This window comes from Pollicipes pollicipes, unplaced genomic scaffold (genome assembly GCF_011947565.3).
Source record: "Pollicipes pollicipes isolate AB1234 unplaced genomic scaffold, Ppol_2.1 Scaffold_828;HRSCAF=952_pilon_pilon_pilon, whole genome shotgun sequence".
In the NCBI taxonomy this organism is placed as follows: domain Eukaryota; kingdom Metazoa; phylum Arthropoda; class Thecostraca; order Pollicipedomorpha; family Pollicipedidae; genus Pollicipes; species Pollicipes pollicipes.
The window spans coordinates 33,573-54,281 of NW_023597076.1; the positions used below are offsets into that span (position 1 = coordinate 33,573).

General features: G+C 60.1%; 1 protein-coding gene across 1 annotated transcript in view; it reads right to left on the minus strand.

Annotated features, from left to right (window-relative positions):
- The window catches only part of LOC119114497 (obg-like ATPase 1), a gene marked incomplete at its 5' end in the record, with an annotated part of 32,220 nt that extends 11,878 nt beyond the window's left edge, over positions 1-20,342 (minus strand). The window contains 5 exons of the mRNA XM_037238606.1: positions 4,683-4,779; positions 13,954-14,094; positions 19,100-19,197; positions 19,695-19,772; positions 20,170-20,342. Coding sequence (XP_037094501.1) covers positions 4,683-4,779; positions 13,954-14,094; positions 19,100-19,197; positions 19,695-19,772; positions 20,170-20,342 — 587 coding nt within the window. The remainder of the gene's footprint in view (positions 1-4,682; positions 4,780-13,953; positions 14,095-19,099; positions 19,198-19,694; positions 19,773-20,169) is intronic.
- Between the last annotated feature and the right edge of the window lie 367 nt (positions 20,343-20,709).

A 20,709-nucleotide genomic window follows, 5' to 3' on the forward strand; every position in this document is an offset into this window, starting at 1 on the left:
AAGGTTCAGAAATTATGGAGAAGTGACATGGCAATACCGTGCCCTGCCTGCCACTATCCTCACTTCGACCTGACCCGCCCTGGGGACCTTTCAGCAGCGTGAGTTTCTGTGTAACACCAACAAGGCCATCTCCAAACGCTCACGCAGTACCTGACCAGCGGCAATCCCGGCACCCCGCGGGGAGACAGCCAGCCAGGGCTTACAGGGCGGTCTGCACCTTACGTTTTGTCGTTGTTTATTGGGGTTTACGGGCGAGCCGACTGCGGTTGTCATTTGGCGCCCATAACGAATTTTGTTTTACGCAAATAATGGACCGCGTAAATAGCCCCGCAGTTGGTGTGTTTGAGAAACAATAAAACCTGCTAAGATTCAAGAACTTGTGAGCTGTCTCTCAGAATATCACAGAGCGTCAGAGGCCAGTCATACTGTCCAAAGTAACGTTGACGTTCTTCCACGAGGCGCGGACACGATATACGCACATGGCGAAGAGCAAGGACAGCACCACACCGATAGCAGATCAGTTTATTGCTCCCTCCAACATAAAGCCGTGGGTTGCGGACGCGCGTCCGGTACGTAGTTGGGCACACGTGGGCAAGGATCACCTCCTCTCGCCTCACCTTGCGCGAGCAAACAAACGAACATAGATAAGGCGGTAGTAACAGCCTAATTGCTCGGAGAAAAACCAGCAGAATGCAGATATACATGGGTTGCTGTTTCGGCAACATGCTTTTATCAAAGTAATGGCAGAAGTGAGTTCAAAATTGCCTGCTGATGATCATACTCGATTTTTCGTTTTTTTCAGCAGCAAGCCACAATTTTTACAGGACACCAACATGCATGGGATTGAACAAAGAGCGGTTGCCAGCCATTACCACGATACAGTGCCTTTCTACGGATTACAATACGCGAACATATGTGTGCATGCAAACGATTTCAATTGAACAGGCATCGCACATCGCGCATCAGGCATCGCTTACAAATGTAAACGATTCTAAGCTGGCACACATCGTCACATCACCACCAGCGTGACCTCATCCTATCTGGTAGAACATTTTTTTTTTCACTTCGGGCAGAGATGTGTCTGTTAAGGGCGAGATCAAATGTCAGGAAGAAGTGCACAGATGACATGCTCGCTCCACGCTCTGAATGGGAATGTCGTTTTCCCGCAGTAAGGCTTGTATCCGGGAGCCAAACGTCACAGCATGCGCCCGAGGTGCATGGCGAACAAAAGGCACGGTAGGCCGCGGAAAAACTGCGTTATATGCGAGATACGACGGGAACTGAGGCAGCTTAAAGCATGCCGCATATCCTCCTCGCTGACAAAGGCAGCTCGTGTGATACTACCAGGAGGCTCTGGGTGGGAGATCGCGGAACGTCCCTGCGATGGCACGTACAGCGGTGTGATGGACGGCGTCACTGATGCGCTTGGTAAATTACCACGCGTCGTCATAAATAAAACATACATAGTCAAGCTTAGAGCGCATGATTGCCCAATACAACAGCAAAAGCGTGCTCCGATCTCCTCCATACAATGTGCGCGAAACACATGTCAGTTCGTTCAAAGATTTAAAACAGTTTTCAGCTTTCGTCTAAGATGTACCTTATATGTTAGTCGACGTTCAAAGTATACCCAAGGTTTCTAGCTACAGGCTCAGTTGGAATGCATTGCCCATGCACATGGATAGACAGGTCACCGCATTGCCGGCTACGACAAAAAATCCCTAGCTACAGTCCTGTTACTTGCAAACCTGAACCCGTTCATGTTTCCCCACTTCTCAACAGAGTCAACAGCCAACTGGAGTTGGCGCTTCCTCGATGGTGGTCTTGCTGCGCTTGTCCAAATGGTGAAATCATCAACAAAAAGGTTACGATCTACAGGCTACGGCATCCCAATCTCGATGTTAATCATAACGGCGAAAAAAGCTACGCTGAGAACGCCGCCTTGGGGAACACCGTTAGCTTGAAGATGCCTCTCAAAGGTCGCGTTCCCAACACGGACACAGAAAAACGGTCAGCTAAAATGTTTTAAAGGAAAGTACTTACCGGCCGTCACATACGGTGTGACGGCCGGGTAAGGACCGCCCCCAGACGCTGACGGGGGCGCCAGACAGCTCACCGAAAAGGGTGGTGATTGCTCGAGCCCTTCGGCGGCAACACCCGAACCGAAGGCGTACGGCTATCCTCAGATTGATATCGACACCATTCTGGTTAAGCAGATACAAAAAAAAAAAACCACAGGGGCAAGAGCGGGTGCTGGCCAGACTTCGGGCTGCTCCGCGGACTTTCAGTCCATAAACTGCCAGTCATCCGCATACAAAAAGCGTGTTACATGAACGCCACCGTTCGAAAAGCCGTCCGTACAGAAAAGTAAGACATGAAGCTTAAGATCGAGCTTTGCACAATGCCGCAGGTCACATGTACACGATAGGACCCCACTCACAGTTTGGGAACGACCCGGCAGCCACTAATTAACCCAGTGGCTTCTTCCACGAACCTGTCCCAGCTTATCGAGGGGCCATACATGCCAGACGCCATCAACTGACTCGGAGGCGCCTGCCGCCGCCCACGAGTTTAGCCGTCTGCACCAGCCCGGTGGGTAATGTGGGTTCCGTTCGTGGGTAGCTGCGCCCTGCATGGTGAGCGCCACGGGATGGCCGGGGCGGAGGCATTGTTGATGTGGACACCACGTGCGGAGCTAGTGAAAGTCGCCGTCAGTTGGGTACACGCGGGTCGCCCAAACTGCTATCCCAAAACAAATGCCAGAGGTTTTGAGCTGTTTGAGGCTATAACGCAAGTCACCTGATCCCAAGGCTGGCAGGGCCAGGTCACTGACACTGCTGTCAGTGACCAGTCACAACCGTCAGTCACCAGGTCACTGACAGGCGAGATGCTCAGTGCCATGCTGAAGGAGGGCCCGCCGCAGGAGTCTCACCAGTGTCACATTCGCACAAGCAAAACACCGTCAACATCGGATGTTGCCGACACCACCGTTCGTCTCACGGCTAACATCAGCCGGCGTACCTGGGACAACGGGCCAGCGGCCAACGACAGTCTCTATCCAGGAGGCTGTAGGGCGCCTCCACGGCACGGTCATACGGCGCAGTCTCCATTCGCGTCAAGTTTAACGCTGCATGGCTGTCCATGGACGTGACATTTTCGTCATGATTTTGTAAGAGTTTTCTGCACATGCCTATACCTCCTACTTCAAGCTTCACAAACCCGAGGTCACTCGGAGCGTGTCAGCACAGATACGAGGCGGAAGTGGCTCCAACCGGCGAACTTTTCCCCCAACGCAAAGTCAAATAACCAATACAATTAGGACCAAACCGACTATCCTTGCTCTAGGTAAAAGGTACACGGCCATGCCACGCTGCCTTGGCCGTCCCGGTCTGGGCCTGCCACCCCAGACCAACCTGCCGCCGGCGCCCGTTCGGCGCCCGCCAGCGCCGAGCCGACCCGACCCGACCCGACCCGACCCGCCGCCGGATGACCCCGTCGGCTCCCGGCCACCGCGCCGGCGCGTCGCGCGCCTGACCGACCGTCCCACCGGTTCGCGTCATGTCACGTGCCGCAGCGCCGGCGCAATTTCACAGGCGGCGACACTGAATGGGCGCGACGGACGGCGCCGCGCCGCACGCGCCAAATTGGCCGCCGCCCTGTCCCCCTGCGCTTCTTATGCTAATGCGTGCACGGCGTTTGAGGCGGTTTAAATTCATCAAGCCTTTGTCGAACCTGGTACCGGCACGCTTAAAATGCAAGCCGTGCGCCGTGCGTGCGCGCGCGGACGGGGTGAGACGGAGCGCACGGACGGAGTGAGACGGAGCGCACGGACGGGGTGAGACGAAGCGCGCGGACGGGGCGAGACGGAGCGCACGGACGGGGTGAGACGGAGCGCACGGACGGGGTGAGACGAAGCGCGCGGACGGGGTGAGACAAACCGCACGGACGGGGTGAGACGGAGCGCACGGAAAGAGGCGGACCAGCGGGGACTGACGTGTCACTGGACAGAGGGGACCAACGGGGACTGACCGTGTCACTGGACAGAGGGGGACCAGCAGGAACTAACCGTGTCACTGGACAGAGGGGGACCAGCAGGGACTGACCGCGTCACTGGACAGAGGGGGACCAGCGGGGACTGACCGTGTCACTGGACAGAGGGGGACCAACGGGGACTGACCGCGTCACTGGACAGAGGGGGACCAACGGGGACTGACCGCGTCACTGGACAGAGGGGGACCAACGGGGACTGGCCGTGTCACTGGACAGAGGGGGACCAACGGGGACTGACCGCGTCACTGGACAGAGGGGGACCAACGGGGACTGACCGCGTCACTGGACAGACGGGGACCAGCGGGGACTGACCGCGTCACTGGACAGACGGGGACCAGCGGGGACTGACCGTGTCACTGGACAGAGGGGGACCAGCAGGAACTGACCGCGTCACTGGACAGAGGGGGACCAGCAGGAACTGACCGCGTCACTGGACAGACGGGGACCAGCAGGAACTGACCGCGTCACTGGACAGAGGGGGACCAGCGGGAACTGACCGCGTCACTGGACAGAGGGGGACCAGCGGGGACTGACAGCGTCACTGAACAGAGATGGACCAGCGGGGACTGACTGCGTCTCTGAACAGTTCCCGACCGGTGGAGCGGGCGAGCCGCCGCGGCCGCCGGACTCACCTGGATGGTCCAGGCCTTGACCTCGTCCGGACCGCAGGTGAAGAAGTACTGCAGCTGCAGCGCCTTGTAGCCGGCCACGATGATCTTCTCCAGCTGACTGCGGGACAAGGGACGGGGCCTTAGCGACTCTCGAGCAGACCAGAGCTCCCGCCGCAACCGGGACAGACGCGTGGTCACGGGGTCAAAGCTCCAAGCCCCAGCGAGAGGCGGACGCGGCGGTGTCGATAGAGGAGACGTATGGGAATCAACGTCACGCATGTACGATCAATCAGGATGGCGCTGTCCGCGGCGTCACAAGAGCGGTGCCACCGTTGTCGTCATTGGGACTTTACGACGCACTCAGCTGCTCAGGCTATGTGGCGTCGCCTGCCTCTCACCCTGGTGTAAAGAGCGGGCACCGCGGGGAATCGGATCCCGTCCCCTAGCTTCGATGTATTTGGCACACCCGTGCTCCAGCTCAATACTACACCCATCCATTCTACAAAATACATCGCGGCCCTACCCCGGTTCCAAGTTCTTACAACACCCGTTGCATTGTCCCATCGTGCACAGTGTACCCACTGAGATCACCGGTGTCTCTCTATAACGTGCGGTTGCACAAAATGAGGAACGATAGGGGCTGATCCAGCGTGTGTGTGTGGGGGGGGGGGGGGGGGGGGGGGAGGCAATATGGGCAAATGCCCTGGGACAATAGCGATCTTCGGCCAATGCTAAAGTTGCTTCGGTCCTTAGTTGTGTGCCCCAACATACACCATGATGACTTGAAAGTGTACCCAGCTCTCTGGAACATCCAGACTGAAATGACCCCAGGCCTGAGGCATCAAAAGACGGGTCGCTGGCGCCAAAGACCCAGGCGGGCTCGTACGCGGCCGTTGAAATCAGTGTCGCGGAGTCACAGCGCCCCCCCCCCCCCTCCTTCTGCCTGACGCCACGCCAGTACCGGAGGAGGTCATCAGCTGCGCCGCACCGGCCAGCGGGCGCTGGCTGGAGCCTTGGAGCCTGCCCTGACCGGCGACCGCCAGCGGACCATCCCTCAGCTGCGCCGCACCGGCCGGCGCGCGCTGGCTGGAGCCTCGGAGCCTGCCCTGACCGGCGACCGTCAGCGGGCCATCCTTCAGCTGCGCCGCACCGGCCGGCAGGCGCTGGCTGGAGCCTCGGAGCCTGCCCTGACCGGCGACCGTCAGCGGGCCATCCTTCACCATCACTGTCACTGTCACGGCCGGCCGACCACGGCCCAGTGACGAGCACGGACGTCTACACGGCAGCGGCGGCACGGCTCGGTCCGGTCCCAGCAGCGGTGGCACGGCTTGGTCCGGTTCAGCAGCGGTATACGGCTTGGACCGCGCAGCCCATACCGCTCAGCACCGGTCCCAGTAAAAAACGCAAGCCCGCCGACAATGCGTGCCGAACACGGCGATAACACGTTCTTAGGCAGCTAAAAAAGTATAATTGCGCGCGCGCCAGCGGGCGGCAGCCGCGGGCCGGCGCGCGCTTTTTCTCGGCGGGATTCTCGACGGCGCGCCGGCGGCTAATTTTGTTTTCGATCTCATGGCTCTGATAATGATACATTTGGTAACAACCACGCTATCATTTCCGACGATTTGGCCGCGCCGGCGGATCGATGCTGGCCGGCCAAATGACATTCTTTCCCAGTCCAATGACAATGATTGAGCGTGCGGCCGTAATTGGCACGGCCTGCCACAATGGCCGGCCGTCTAATGGCATGGGAGCGCGCCCGACGGGCCGGACGGGCCACCGGCCGCCGCCCGCCGGCCGGCCGGCGCGCATCTCCTGTTTTAGTTGGTCACCCTAGCTTCAGCTCCGGCCCTCGCTCCGGCTCCGGCTCCGGTTCCGGCTCCGTCTCCAGGCTCCCGGGTCCTGGCTCCGGGTCCCGGCTCCGGCTCCGGCTCCGGCTCCGGCTCCGGCTCCGGCTCCGGCTCCGGCCACCACGGCCCGACTCCCACCGCCAATCTTGTCATTACGGCCGCATTACGCATGAGTTATCGGGCGGGCGGTTTTGTCATTTGTCTCGGCCGGCCCGGGTCGGAGAGCGGCTGGGGTGCCGACGGCGTCGCCAGGCATTCCGGCCCGGTCGACCAGTCGGCCGGCGGGCGTTCGCTGTGCTTGCGCCGGCCTGCCAGTCCTCCTCCACTACCCAGCCGCCCTCCTCCCCCAATTCCGCAGCCAGCTAGGCGCGGTCCGTGTCGCGAGCAGATCACGCTGATGGTTCCACAATAGCGCTCATATTTGTCTCGGCCGGGCCCGTGCCCTTTCTTATTGTCTGCGCACAGTCAACAGGCGTCTTCAGAAATTCCCACACGGCGAGTGAGCAAGCCCGCTAAAACTCAACTTGGCTTCCTTCTTGCGTGCGAACGAGCGCAGAAAACCAGGCAAACTAGGACAATGTCGACTCACGTAAATCAACATCCCCGTTAACACGTGCCTTCTCTCCGATCTCAAACGGTGAAGAGCGACCTCACAGGTGCAACTGGAATGCGGGCATATCCTGGAATACTAGGGGCAGACCTCTATGATGGCTAGCCCGTGCAAAAGCCGGTAGGCGAAGGGACGGCCATGCCGACCATGGAGAGGGGACACCCACCCCGCTTGCCTTTCCAAAACAAAAAGCAGTGAGGAACAGACGCGGCCGGTCCGGTGTCGCGATGCGCCACAGCCCGACCAGCCGCCTCACCAGCCACACCTGCGCCGTCCTCCGCGACCCAGCCACGCCTGCGCAGTCCCCGCGACCCAGCCACGCCTGCGTAGTCCCCGCGACCCAGCCACGCCTACGCGGTCCCCCGCGACCCAGCCACACCTGCGCAGTCCTCCGCGACCCAGTGACGCCCGCGCAGTCCCCGCGACCCAGCCACGCCTGCGCAGTCCTCCGCGACCCAGTGACGCCCGCACAGTCCTCCGCGACCCAGCCACGCCTGCGCAGTCCCCCGCGACCCAGCCACGCCCGCGCAGTCCTCCGCGACCCAGCCACGCCTGCGCAGTCCTCCGCGACCCAGCCACGCCTGCGCAGTCCTCCGCGACCCAGTGACGCCCGCGCAGTCCCCGCGACCCAGCCACGCGGCGCGGCCGAGCACTGGGCGTCCGCCATTTTGTCCATTTGACGGCCGGTAATCGCTGTCTGATAGCGCATTAATAGCGGCGCGGCCATGCTGGCCGTGGGGCCGGCCGGCCACCATTGGTGCCCACTGCCGGCGGGCCGACGATCCGTCGCCGCCTCTGCAGCCCTGCCCGCCGGCCCCGGCACGGCTGCCGGCCGGACCGCGACGGGACGGGACGGACCCGGATGGAACCAGACGGACCCAGACGGGACGGGACGGGACGGGACGGGACGGGACGGGACCGGGAAAGGGACCAGGACAGGGACGGGACGGGACGGGACCGGGACGGGACGGGACGGGACGGGACCGGGACGGGACACCGGCCTTTGACGGAGGCGGGGCGCAGCTGTCAACAGCTGGTGAAGGACACTGGTTAGGGTTCTTTCTCACTACCCATCGCTGTACCACCGGGACAGCCCGGTAGTCACGACACCGGCCGTCCAAGCTGCACACACCATGTCCACGGCGCGCTCTCCTCACACCCGGATCCCGGCATGCGAGCGACGCTCCTTTCCAGCCTGAGCTCCGCCCATACCGCTCCGCTTGCGTGCCGCGCAATGGGAATACGTTTGTGTGTGTGCCCCTCTCAAGTCCGGGGCACAAGCGGGAACGCTTGTCAACTCACTCGGGTGATGATGTACCATCCTAGATTACATCGGCATGATATTCGTACGTCGACCACGTGGAAATTCGTCGGCAGATTCGTCACCTACGTCCGCCCGGTCCACCTACGGCGGGAAGGTTCCCTACGTCGCCGCTCTTCAAATGGCAAACACGTCTGCGCCTTTGATCGCGAGCTTGGTAACTAACACTGAACCCGTCAATTGCGAAACAGCGACTTTTACCGTCAGCACAAAACTAGTCTTGACATCCCATTTTGTCAACACCATCCCGGACAGCGTATGAGACGTGGCATTAAAGCGTGACATTGGACCCAAATCTATTTTCATCTATCACACAGTCAGCGTCAATGAGACAGCGGACCGAGCCACGTGTATGCCGACATCCCGTGTGTCGGCTTTTACTTCGACAACACCAGGACCACGCGGCATCGTTTTACCTCGACATCAGGACCACGCGGCATCGTTTCACCTCGACGACACCAGGACCACGCGGCGTCGTTTTACTTCGAGAACACCAGGACCACGCGGCATTGTTGAGCGCCTGAACATTCACTGCTGTTATTCCGTCGACTCCGCCTATCTACCATCTTTTTGTACTTGGCGTCAGCTTCTTAGCACACGATGCAATGCAAAACAAAACGTACTCCTACAAGAATAGCCGATAGTTGACGGTGTATATGGTACCAGCGATGCAGCGGCGTGTTATCATATGCAAGGCTCTTTCTGTGTACGCTGCCGTATAAACAAACCTCCCATAGTCTGCCGTTTTCAAGCTCAACTTTCGTATCCTTTTTTCACCGCCAGAGTGGGCGCCCGGCAAAAAGATAAATGTCACCCGAATCATGGGAAGATGGTAGCATCATCTGCGCACGTTCTGAAACATGCCTTTTATGACCTGGTGCGCTCAATCACTGCAATATAATCTCGCCTCCAGAACCACCTCAAACCATTTATCTATATCTTTGAGTCATGTCGATTGAGCATTGGGTTCTGGAACAAGACCGCAGTTCGTAAGCCCGCACGAAACCACAAAAACAAAAGACCGCAGGACAAATGAGCACTGCCACCAAAGCGCCCAAACACAAGTGTCGAAACATTTCAGGCGGTTCGAACCGACGACCACCGGTCGTGGTTAGCGGTCCGTTAACCAGAATTGCGATGAGTGTTGAACCCCTAAGCCACCAAGCGCAGTGCTTAAAAGGCCTCACCCTTTCAGAGTCCTGGCAGGCGTGTGTCGTTACTAGCGTTTGAAAGTCTAAGTGGATGTCAGTGAACAAACCTTACTGAACGCCGCTGAGTCGATTATGCGTCTTAAAAACACACCCGCTACGAGTGTTCGGAAACAGAACAGTTCCAATCCCACCTTGCTACCTTTTCACACGACACTCGTGCGATAGCCGGAAACATCGTGCTGGTCAGACTACACGGCGACAGTGGCGTCTGACAGCGAGTCGGACTTCCACCTTTGTTCGAACCAATGTATCGGTACGATCAGATATGTTCACTATGTCACTTGCTCCGATGCCTACGCCAAAAACCACGTTTACCTGTCCCAGCAATACGCCGCGGGTGTTGACAGCCCAGACAGGATTGATGCCAGCCAAGGCACGAAGATGTCAATGCACGGATAGTGCCAGCCAAGACACCGATGGTACCCAGGCACGGGTGGTACCAAGACACGGATGATGCCAGCCAAGACCCGGATGGTGGCAAGACACGGATGGTATCGGGCCAGACAGAAATGGCACCGGCCACGAGGCAGATGGTGCCAGACAAGACACGGATGGTACTAAGGCACGGATGGTACCAAGACGCAGATGGTGCCAGCCAAGAGCCGGATGGTGGCAAGACACGGGTGGCACCGGACCAGACAGAAATGGCGCCGACCACGGCGCAGATGGTGCCAGCCAAGGCATGGATGGTGCCAGACCCAGACACGGATTGTGCCAGCCCCAAATGAATAAGTTGACGCCAAATCTGAAAATTGAATGGGCACAGAGCTGTCATCGGACGACAGCGCAGATACCGCATTTCAAACACTCAAAAATTAACAAAACCAGACGCTGTCAGCGAATGATTGATTGATTGATGTATTCCGAAATGCCGCTTTGTGCTGCGTAACGCCGCCCCTACCGGTAGTGTCGTCGCCATTGTTTGTTCGTAGTCTTTGTGTGTCGTCACCGCTAACAAATCCATATCTCGGAATGGCCCAAACGCAATACGGCCCCTACCACCTGCGATGTCAATGCTCCAGAAAAAGCGCGCGAAGGCATCTGTGACGTTTGTGTATGTTCCCAGGACTCCTGGCTGGATCTTATCGAGGTTTGATCTACAATCTCACTTACGGGCCTCATTCGAAGGCGACATGTTCCAGGTATTAATAATTTGTCACCGAGGTGTAAAGCCGCTGTGTCACCTGTTTCATGGATCCGGGGGTAGTGTGTGTGGGGGCGGGACGAGGCGGGCTGAGCGTGTCCAGCAGGCGGTCCGGCGGGCTATTTGGCGAGCGTGGCGGCCGCAGTCGCCAGGAGACGGCCCGGCCCCGGCCGCCGGGCCCACGCCGCTGTCACTTATTAAAGATGACAAAACACCGGCCATCCGTCACCATCAGCGACGCCACACGCCTGGCAGCGACAGGGGCGGGCGGTAGCAGGCCCGGACCCGGCTCCGGAAAACACCGGCCGTCGCCGCCCACCAGGTCACACCGGCGTCCACCGCCACACACACACCAGCGTAGGCCCCGGCGGACGTGAGGAGCCTAAGGACTGGGGACCACCGCGGAAAACGCACGACTATAGCCTCCCCCTCCCCCTCCCCGGCAGGTGCCGTTACGCGGGGCGCCGAGGGAGACTGCGAGCAAGACCACCAAAACTGGCCCAGTTGCAAATGCAACAAGCATATCGCTACAGAACAAGTCAGCACACCATACGAACCGATACCTGAAATACGGATACCGGACGTGTTTCAAACGTTTTCACCGGCCTTCCAGTCGTCAGTGTTTAGCGAAGATGAAATCAGTGATTTCTGCCACGTGGCAGGTACGCTAACGCGGCTGGGTCAATGCGGCTGGATCAATTGAGCCATTACCAAGGCCTGCATTTGTTTCTTAACCCAGATAGTCACGTGATCACTGGACTTCATAGCCGGAGACCTTGGGGGCGCAGAAAAGGTTTAGATACAAAATGCCCAGAATGTACCTTTGCGCGATTTCAATAAATAGCGCACCTGTGCCTTACAACCTACCCACATTTCCAATCGTACGTTTAACGAGCTTTCGTCCAAGCCGTGCCTTCTCTTACACCAAGCCGTCTCGGCCCACTCGCCGAATTTCTGCGAGTTGGACTGGTCGCCTAACCGAACCATCCTGAATTATGACAGCCTCTTGATTCCCACATAATCACAGGCATCACGACATTCGAACGATATCAGCATTATCTAAAATGAACACTGCCATCGGCTTTCGGGCGCTCACCACATGATCTGTAAAGTGTGCAGGTCTGACTTCATGCCGCTGGTGTTGAGCGCAGACCACGCACCAGCACAGCGCAAGACGCCATGCGGTGGCGCGTGTGTAGGCTCGGTCGCTCGCGCATCGCCATGGCGGGGAGTGAGCGGCCAGTATGGGCTCGCGCACGCCGCGGCGGCGGACGAGGCGCCATGCCGGTCTTCGGCCGCGGAATCCAGTCCCGTCGGGGATTCACGCTCCACCAAATGTCAGCATCAGTAACGCAACAGAGCTGGCGCGCGTGCCGGGAGGGGGGGGGGGGGCAGCTAGACAGGAAGCTCTGACCCTGGACCGCCCGTCTCCCGTGCCAGTGACCCACACCGGGCCAGGCGACCGGCGTCCCTCTCTCCGCCCGACAAACATTATACGTCCCTCTCCCCGCCGGACCAACATTGCATGTCCCTCTCCCTGCCGGACAAACATTACACGTCCCTCTCCCTGCCAGACAAACATAAAGCGTCCCTCTCCCCGCCGAACGGACCTTACACGTCCTTCTCCCTGCCGGACATCGGGTAATTGGCGGATAGAATGCGACACGGGCCGCGACCGCGACAGCACACCGCCGCGGCCACCGGGCCGGCTGGCGACACCGGGCCGGCTAATTGTCGGCTGCTGCTCATTAGACGGTGGCCCGCGTGTGCTCGTTAGGGGCGTCGCCGGCCAGCCGCCGCGCCGGCTTGCGGCCGGCCAGCGGCGCCGAGCCGCGCCAGCTCCAACGCAGCTCGCCAGCAGAGCTGCGGCGGCGTCGACGGACGAGAGGCGACGCCGGCTCCCACCATCTGGGTCAGCCGGCGGCGCCCGACGGCGACGCAGTCGCACGCCCCCCCCCCCCCCCCCCCGTCGCGCACAAGGGGCCCAGCTTTCGACGGCCGCAAATCAGTCGCCGATGCCGGGGCCGCGTGGCCGCGGCGCGGCCCGCCGTCGGCGGCCGGCGCCGCCCGGTTCTCATGATTTCGGCGACATTTTCCAGCCATAAATACCGCCGCCGCGTCTCGAGACCGCGTGACGTCCGCACGCAGAAAGGAGCCGGCGCCGCGCGCCGCTTTGTCGGCGGCCGGTGCAGCGGCTAGTCAAGGCTGCGCCGGCCGCCGCCGCCGTCCGTCAATACCGGTCATTTCGGCGCCGACGTTCTGCGGCCACGGGACGCATGGTAAAACGGAGCATCGGAGAAAAAATGGCCCCGGTATATTACCCGTCGTCCAGCGGGAGGCCGAGGGTGCGCCCCAGAAAAAAATCAGGCCGGCCTCGGAGAAATATTATCGGCAGCGAGGGTAGCGCTCCGAGAGGGACGCAGAGACCCATATAGCAGAATCGGTCGCACTTTATTTACGATGACTGGAACCTTTACAAATTCCGAGAGTCTCGCTGTTCTCGCAATTGCTTCCATTCTCCGCTAGTGTGTCTATAAACTTGAAATAATGCAGCGAGCTCCATGAAATAGTCTCGGTAGAGTTCTCACAGGGTGTTTCGAGATGCGAATGCCAGGTGTGACCAGGCCCTGAATAGAAATTTCATCGCGCTAATGTTCACACACTTGTCTGACATCAGCAGTGCGCTGCCGACACACCACATGGGACAGACAACACTCGCCGGCTCGCCGTCACTGAGCGCGAGGAGCAGCGGCCTACCGGGGAGAACTTACAAACACTAACCCACAAACACACCGGATGAACAAACACCTTTGAAGCGGACCTCATCTGACTCATCTGGTGACCACGGTCTCTTTTGAGGCGGACCTCATCCGCTGGTCTCCTCTGGGGAGGACCTCACCTGCTGGTCTCCTCTGGGGAGGACCTCACCTGGTGACTTTGGTCTCGTCTGTGGCGGACCTCACCTGCTGGTCTCATCTAGGGAGGACTTGGTGATGTTGATCTCCTTTCAGGCGGACCTCACCTGCTAGTCTCCTCTGGGGAGGACCTCACCAGGTGATCTTGGTCTCCTTTGAGGCGGACCTCATCTGATGACCTAAGTCTCCTTTGAGGAGGACCTCATATGGTCACATTGGCTTCCTTCTCTGATGCGGACCTCACCTGTTGGCCTTGGTCTCCTCCTCAAACGCTTTCTTCTCCTCAGGCGACATGTCGATCACCTTGTTCTCGAAGGCGGCTGAGAAGGGCACGATCAGCGCGCCCGGGTCGCTCTGCTCCACAGCCTCCTTGATCTTAACCAGCCTGCGGCACGCAGGTACCCGGCGGGTCAGTTCAGCCGTTTGCCTCAGCCGCCTGGCAACAGGCTACCCGTTTTCGACAGCTTCTGATCGCGCCGAAAAACACGACACGGCCGCATACGCAGAGACCCACTTGATGGCCGGTAGTGCCATGGCCATGCTCTACTAGCAACAACAAACAGCGGTTACGGAACATGAGTGGCACTAAAAACATGAGGTGATACGCACGGCGGTGGCACAAAGCAGTCGCCGAGAGCAATGTCGAAAAGTGGCGCATGTGTACTGTGACGCACTCATTTTGGCTGGCTTGGTGCACTGCGCACGGGGTCACCTGGCCGGCCAGCTGAACATTTCTAGCTTTGGGAGCATGCGCGGTCACGTGACCGCCGAGTCGAACCCAGAGCCCCCTGTATGCGGAGACTGACGACCGGGGCGTGGTCACGTGCCGGGCGCGCTGGCCGGTGCCGTGATCTAACCAGCAGCCAGGGCCGGCCAATGCAGAGTCCGTCAACTCAAGAATTTTACCAGCCAGCAGCACGGTCACCGGCTACATATGCTATGATGGATGGGAATTCACGAGCTAATGCGGCCTCACAAAAATGGCATCATCATTCCACCGTAATCAGGCGCTTGCGCACGCATGTGCCCATCGGGGGACAGGTCGTCTGAGTAAACGCTCGACCGGCTGTTGTAAGGCGGTGCGTACCAACGGCGCCATGTGATACTATACCATCGAATACCATCGGGCGCCACGTGATACTCTACCATCGAATACCATCGGCGCCAAGTTTACTCTACCACCGGCGTCATGTGATACTGTATCATCGAATGCTACCGGCGTCATGTGATACTCTACCATCGAATACCATCGGCACCATGTGATACTCTACTATTGAATACCATCGGCGCCATGTGATACCCTACCATCGAATACCATCGGCGCCGTGTGATACTTTACCATCAAATACCATCGGCGCCATGTAATACTCTACCACTGGCGCCATGTGATACTCTACCAATCGAATACCATCGGCGCCACGTGATACTCTACCAATCGAATACCATCGGTGGTGGTGTGCCCATTAGTTTTCGCCTCACTACCTATTTTTGCTTTTATTTAAACTAAGAATCGGCGCCTGTCAGCGTTTTTCCCATGCCACATTTTCGTCTCGTTGATCGTTGACCGTTCTGTTTAAACCAAAATCTGCACCAGTCAGTACCCTTCCCGTGCGGTATTCAAGGAAATTCCAAGAGTTTGGAAGTGGAAGACCGCTACGAACAGCATAGAGGTCGGGTGCATATCTCTCCTCCAGCCCCAGATGCCAGATGATGCAAGATCATGCCATGATCATGAGCAAGATCATGCCAGATCATGAGCAACCAACAAGAACGCAAGTGACTTTAACACTCATCCCCGACTAACGCCATGCGCCTTAAGAAGTGTCTCCTCCCCCCCCCCCCCCCCCAACGCGCCTATGATGGTGACCGTTTGCAGGCCCGGCAATGGCCCGGTAGGAGTTGGCGCCCAGCCGCCGGAGCTTCATCGGGAGACAACCACCTTCGGCACGACCAAAGGCCTTGGAGGTGTCCCCGGTCTGAAGTGATGCACTTGTGTACGGTCCATGTGGTTTCAGAAAATCCTGGCTGCTTTGAGCGCGGTGCCTCCGCTGAGTGTCCGGATCTGAGCCCATGCTGCCCACCAGAGCACAGAGCATCCGGACAGGTCGACACGGCGTCGCGGCGCGGTTTGTCATCGCCAGCACGAAGGCGCACACGACCGGAAGCGCGACGCGCAGCATCCTCGTACAGACGGCGATCCCGTGTCGCCACCCCTCCCATATCGCATGACGTAGCTCAGATCTGGCGGGGAGCCGGTCGGGCCAGGCCGGCGCGGCGGCCCATCTAAGGCGCTGGCCTGCCGCGGCCCAGGCCGGCCTGGCCCAAAGGCGGCACGGACGCGGCTGAACGGGTCGCCTCGCAGGCCACCCGCTCAGCTGCAACAGGTGCCCGCACCCGTCTGCGCGATGAAATCAGGCATCGCCTGGTGCGCTTTCCCGTGGCCTTCCTCGAGAAGCGGTACATGGTTGAAGGAACTCGTCCTTCCACCGCACCGGGCGCGTTTCGTCACGTTCCGCCGTGCTCCCGGCTCTGGATGGTCGCGCAGTTCGTTCGGCCGTCTGCCCATGACCCTCGCCTGTCCTCGGTCTCGCCTGTCGCGGCTAGGGGTACTGCTAACAAACCGGGGTGAACCGGCGATGCGTTTTTTTTTGGGGGGGGGGGATAATCCCACGCTGCACATGAACATAGATATGGATAATAATCACAGCCATGATGGGTAAGCACAGTGCTGTGCATTGATAAGGAGACACGGGGCTCCCAGCGTCGAAAAAAACGTATGAGGCAATGAATATGCTATGCCCTCTGTTCTCCATCACGAGCTGGCACGGGCCGTGGGGCAAAATGGCGCCTTAAGCAGGACCAGAAGCGTGACCCCTGGGCCGCATAGCTCAGTTCAAGGAACGGTTACGGCCACCGGGCATATTCCAGTCGGTGGACTGGTGCGTGCCACGTGGCCAGCTCATCCCATTGGAATGGCCTCCGGAAAATCACCCACACCTGCGCTCCATCCAACAACAACATCGGCTCCATCCAACGCAACGCCGACAAAAAAAAAGACAGACAAAACGATCACCTCGTAGAAACGGGCTTCGATTGGTGGAAGAGGCTGTCTGCGATCTGGGCCTGCATGACGTCACCGGCCGCAGCCGTGCCGCAGCACACGCGGCCCACTTGGGGCGGGCTGTCCGGGCGGGCCCGCTCCAGGGGCCGGCGCCCTGGCCCAGCCCGGCGGGCGCGCCGGGCGCCGGCGGGGCGGGCGCCAGCGTCGCCGCCGCCCACTTACGCCGTCAGCAGTGACATGACCTCTGACCTGGCGTGACGTCAGCGGCCGGGCCATCATTAGCCAGCGCCGGCGGGCGGCCGGCCGGCGCGGCGCACCCGCCCCCTGATTGGGTTCAATGAAGTGGCGATTAGGGCGGCGGCGCGGCCGGCTGCCGATCGCCGCGCGATTGCGGCTGTCGGCGCCGCCAGCCGCACACACCAGACCGACCGCTGCTCCGACCGAGGCCGGCCCGCGCCCCGCCACCAACAGTCCCCGGCGCGCTGGCCTCCCGTCCTCCGCCGACACCGGACGGGCCAGGGCGCCTCACCAGCTCATCGCCGTGGCGTTATTACCCGCCGCACGGCGGCACCACGGAGGGTGTCGCGGCGGCGCCTCAGGGGGTGTCGCGGCGGCGCCTCGGAGGGTGTCGCGGCGGCACCTCGGAGGGTGTCGCGGCGGCACCTCGGAGGGTGTCGCGGCGGCACCTCGGAGGGTGTCGCGGCGGCGCCTCGGGGGGTGTCGCGGCGGCGCCTCGGAGGGTGTCGCGGCGGCGCTTTAGAGGGTGTCGCGGCGGCGCCTCGGAGGGTGTCGCGGCGGCGCTTTAGAGGGTGTCGCGGCGGCGCCTCGGAGGGTGTCGCGGCACCTCGGAGGGTGTCGCGGCGGCGCCTCGGAGGGTGTCGCGGCGGCGCTTTAGAGGGTGTCGCGGCGGCGCCTCGGAGGGTGTCGCGGCGGCGCTTTAGAGGGTGTCGCGGCGGCGCCTCGGAGGGTGTCGCGGCGGCACCTCGGAGGGTGTCGCGGCGGCACCTCGGGGGGTGTCGCGGCGGCGCCTCAGAGGGTGTCGCGGCGGCACCTCGGGGGGTGTCGCGGCGGCGCCTCGGGGGGGGTGTCGCGGCGGCACCTCGGAGGGTGTCGCGGCGGCGCTTTAGAGGGTGTCGCGGCGGCGCCTCGGAGGGTGTCGCGGCGACGCTTCAGAGGGTGTCGCGGCGGCGCCTCGGAGGGTGTCAGCCGGCAGTATCTGCAGCGGATCTCGGCGCACCTTTCGTCGCCGGCGCGCCGCCACACCGTCGGCCCAGTAATTGGCGGCCGGTGGGTGCGCGCGATCGTATCTCGCGAGAGGGCGGCAGGCCGGGCCAGGCCAGGCGGCGTGTCGCCCGAGCAGAGCGCCGCCCGCCACGCCCACCAGCAGTGTCGCCCTGCCGTGGTCCGGCCTCCAGCGCGGCGGCGGTCCGCTGCCAGCGACGGTCGCTGCTCGGAAGCCACGCTCAGCGAGCACTGCGGGCCCCACGGTCTGTGCTGACACGTCACTTGAGGGTGTCCTCCCCCCCCCCCCGCCAAGCCTGTTGGGCGCCAGCAGCTCCCCCAGAGAGCAGCCTGCCGTTCTCAGCAGAAGACTGCCAGAGCCCGAGATGCACTTCAGGCTGGCCGGGCAGATGAGTGTCGTTTCCATGCCGTACGATGTTCAGCGGTCGCGCCGTGACGCGCCCAGACGCTGCCAGCGCATGATACGTGCAGAGGTCGCTCAGCTCCCGGTTATCCCGTCCGTGCACGAAAAGACTTTATGAACATAAGGCGGTCCAAATGTCGGACCATTATTGCCTCCTAATGTCCTGCACAGATCCAATTCGCAGCATTGCCGACTCCCCACATTCACGAAACACGATCAGGTGCATCAATCACGACAAGCAAGTGAACACGCGAGGGGTTGTCCGGCCGGCGAGCCGCCGCCGCGCCGACGGGCGCGCGCCTCCGAAGGAATTGTGTGGGGCGCGGCCGGCACCCTTGCGGAGCCGACCGATCCGGACAGGTGGTGTCCCGCAGCGCGCGCATAGGACCGGGCACCGGCGCGATTAATGGTGCCGGCTGGCCGGCGCTGCTACCACATTACACGGCGCGGCGGGAGGTCAACCCTTCGGCGTCCCGTCCACGCCGAGGCCGCCCTACAACCGGCCAGTCGGTGGTGACATCTGGCGACAAGTAGAGCAGGCTCCCACGGCGAGGCCGAGCGTCACAATGCGTCGCTCCTCGACTCCAACTGCGAGGTGGCTTCTTCACTGAGCACGTGGCAAAACAGAATGGGCGTGGCATTGATGCACACGGCCCGCGTGGCGGCGTGCGATGAAATGCTCACCATTTGTTCTTCTTCCGGATGAAGTCCTTCTCGGAGAGATTCACCAGGTAGATGACGGGTTTGGCGGTCAGGAACAGGTGCTTATTTAGCACCTCGATCTGCACGAAAAACGGGTGTGTGGTTCGACATGCAGCACGCGCGAAACGGTACGTCAACAACTGGCCGACATCAGCGAAGAATTTTGCATACTGGCTGCAGGTGGAAACGCGTTATGAACGGACCCACAGCTGCTAGCCCTTCTCAGCACGCTGCAAACTAGTCAAACGGCATGCCTTACGAACCCTCTCGCCCCCCCCCCCTTCCCAAGTCCTACATAGGCAGACAATCCTCACGAACGCCCCGCCACACAAGCTTATGAAATACTGCATGTTATCAACGACGCCAGGCCTCCTGTTCAACTCTGTGACAGCGAGCAGGGCTCCCTCAGTCGTCATCAAATAGCAGTGCCTGGCAAAAAGAGACACGAGTGATAATGCGGAGCTTACTTCCCCGGCGTCATCAGCAGCGCACTACGGGCCACCCAACACCAGCGGGCAACAAAAACAAACGTCTCCATAGCGCTCGCGGGGGAGAGGAAGGGACCGTCGCCGCGTACCTCATTGGCGTTCCACTCCTGGAAGCGCAGATGTTTTTTGTCTTCGCATAGAACAGACTTGATCTTGAGGAGGATGTCCTGCAGCGAGAGCCGAGCGTGAGTTCAGGTCGAGATACATAGCCTCCTGGAGATCACCCAACAGCCCGCCGACCCGATCTCTTTAAGAGTTCTAGTGCCTGGCCATAAATCAAAGTAAAATAAAAAAAATACCGCAAGCCATCAATTATGGACAAAATGTCCGTACATGATAAATCGAGAAGAAAATGTTTCAGGAAGCATGGTGTTTTTGCATTCATAAATACTTGGGGGAGGGGACTGAAATGTTTCAATCTGCACGACAAACTGAAACACGGAAACCCTGTGTCTCAGTCCACTACGCGCAAAACAGCACCAGGAAAACCACGCAGCATTGCGGTACACAGACTGGCGACCGTCCGCTTCCCGGCACGCGGATTCACGCGTGCCACCGACTCACATATTCGGGCTTGGCCTTCTTGTCCGAGCGGAGCACGTTCTTCTCGAACTTCTCGATGAAAGGCAGCAGGTAGGCCTCATCCTTGAGCCGCAGCTCCTCGTTGATGATGGCCAGGTCGCGCACAGGCTCCACCTCGCCCTCCACGTGTGTCACGTCATCGTCGTCAAACGCGCCTGCCGGCCACCGCCCGCCGGAGTCACTCACGGCACGGCACGGCACGGCAGACGGGACCACGACCACAGGGGCGGTGTACCAGTTCCCTATGTGGAGGCTTTTCCAAGGCGCTCTCACTATATATATATACACACATATATACATATATATATGTATATATATATATATACATATATATATATATATATATATATATATATACACATATATATGCATGGTCCAGTCTGGACCACACACTTGTTTTCCGTGCAAATCAAGGTGCTTAATTAGCACCTGTTCCTGACCACAAAAGCCGTCATCTACCTGGTCAATCTCTCCGAGAAGAGCCTCATCCTCAAGATCCAAGATCCTTCATCTTTCCTCCTT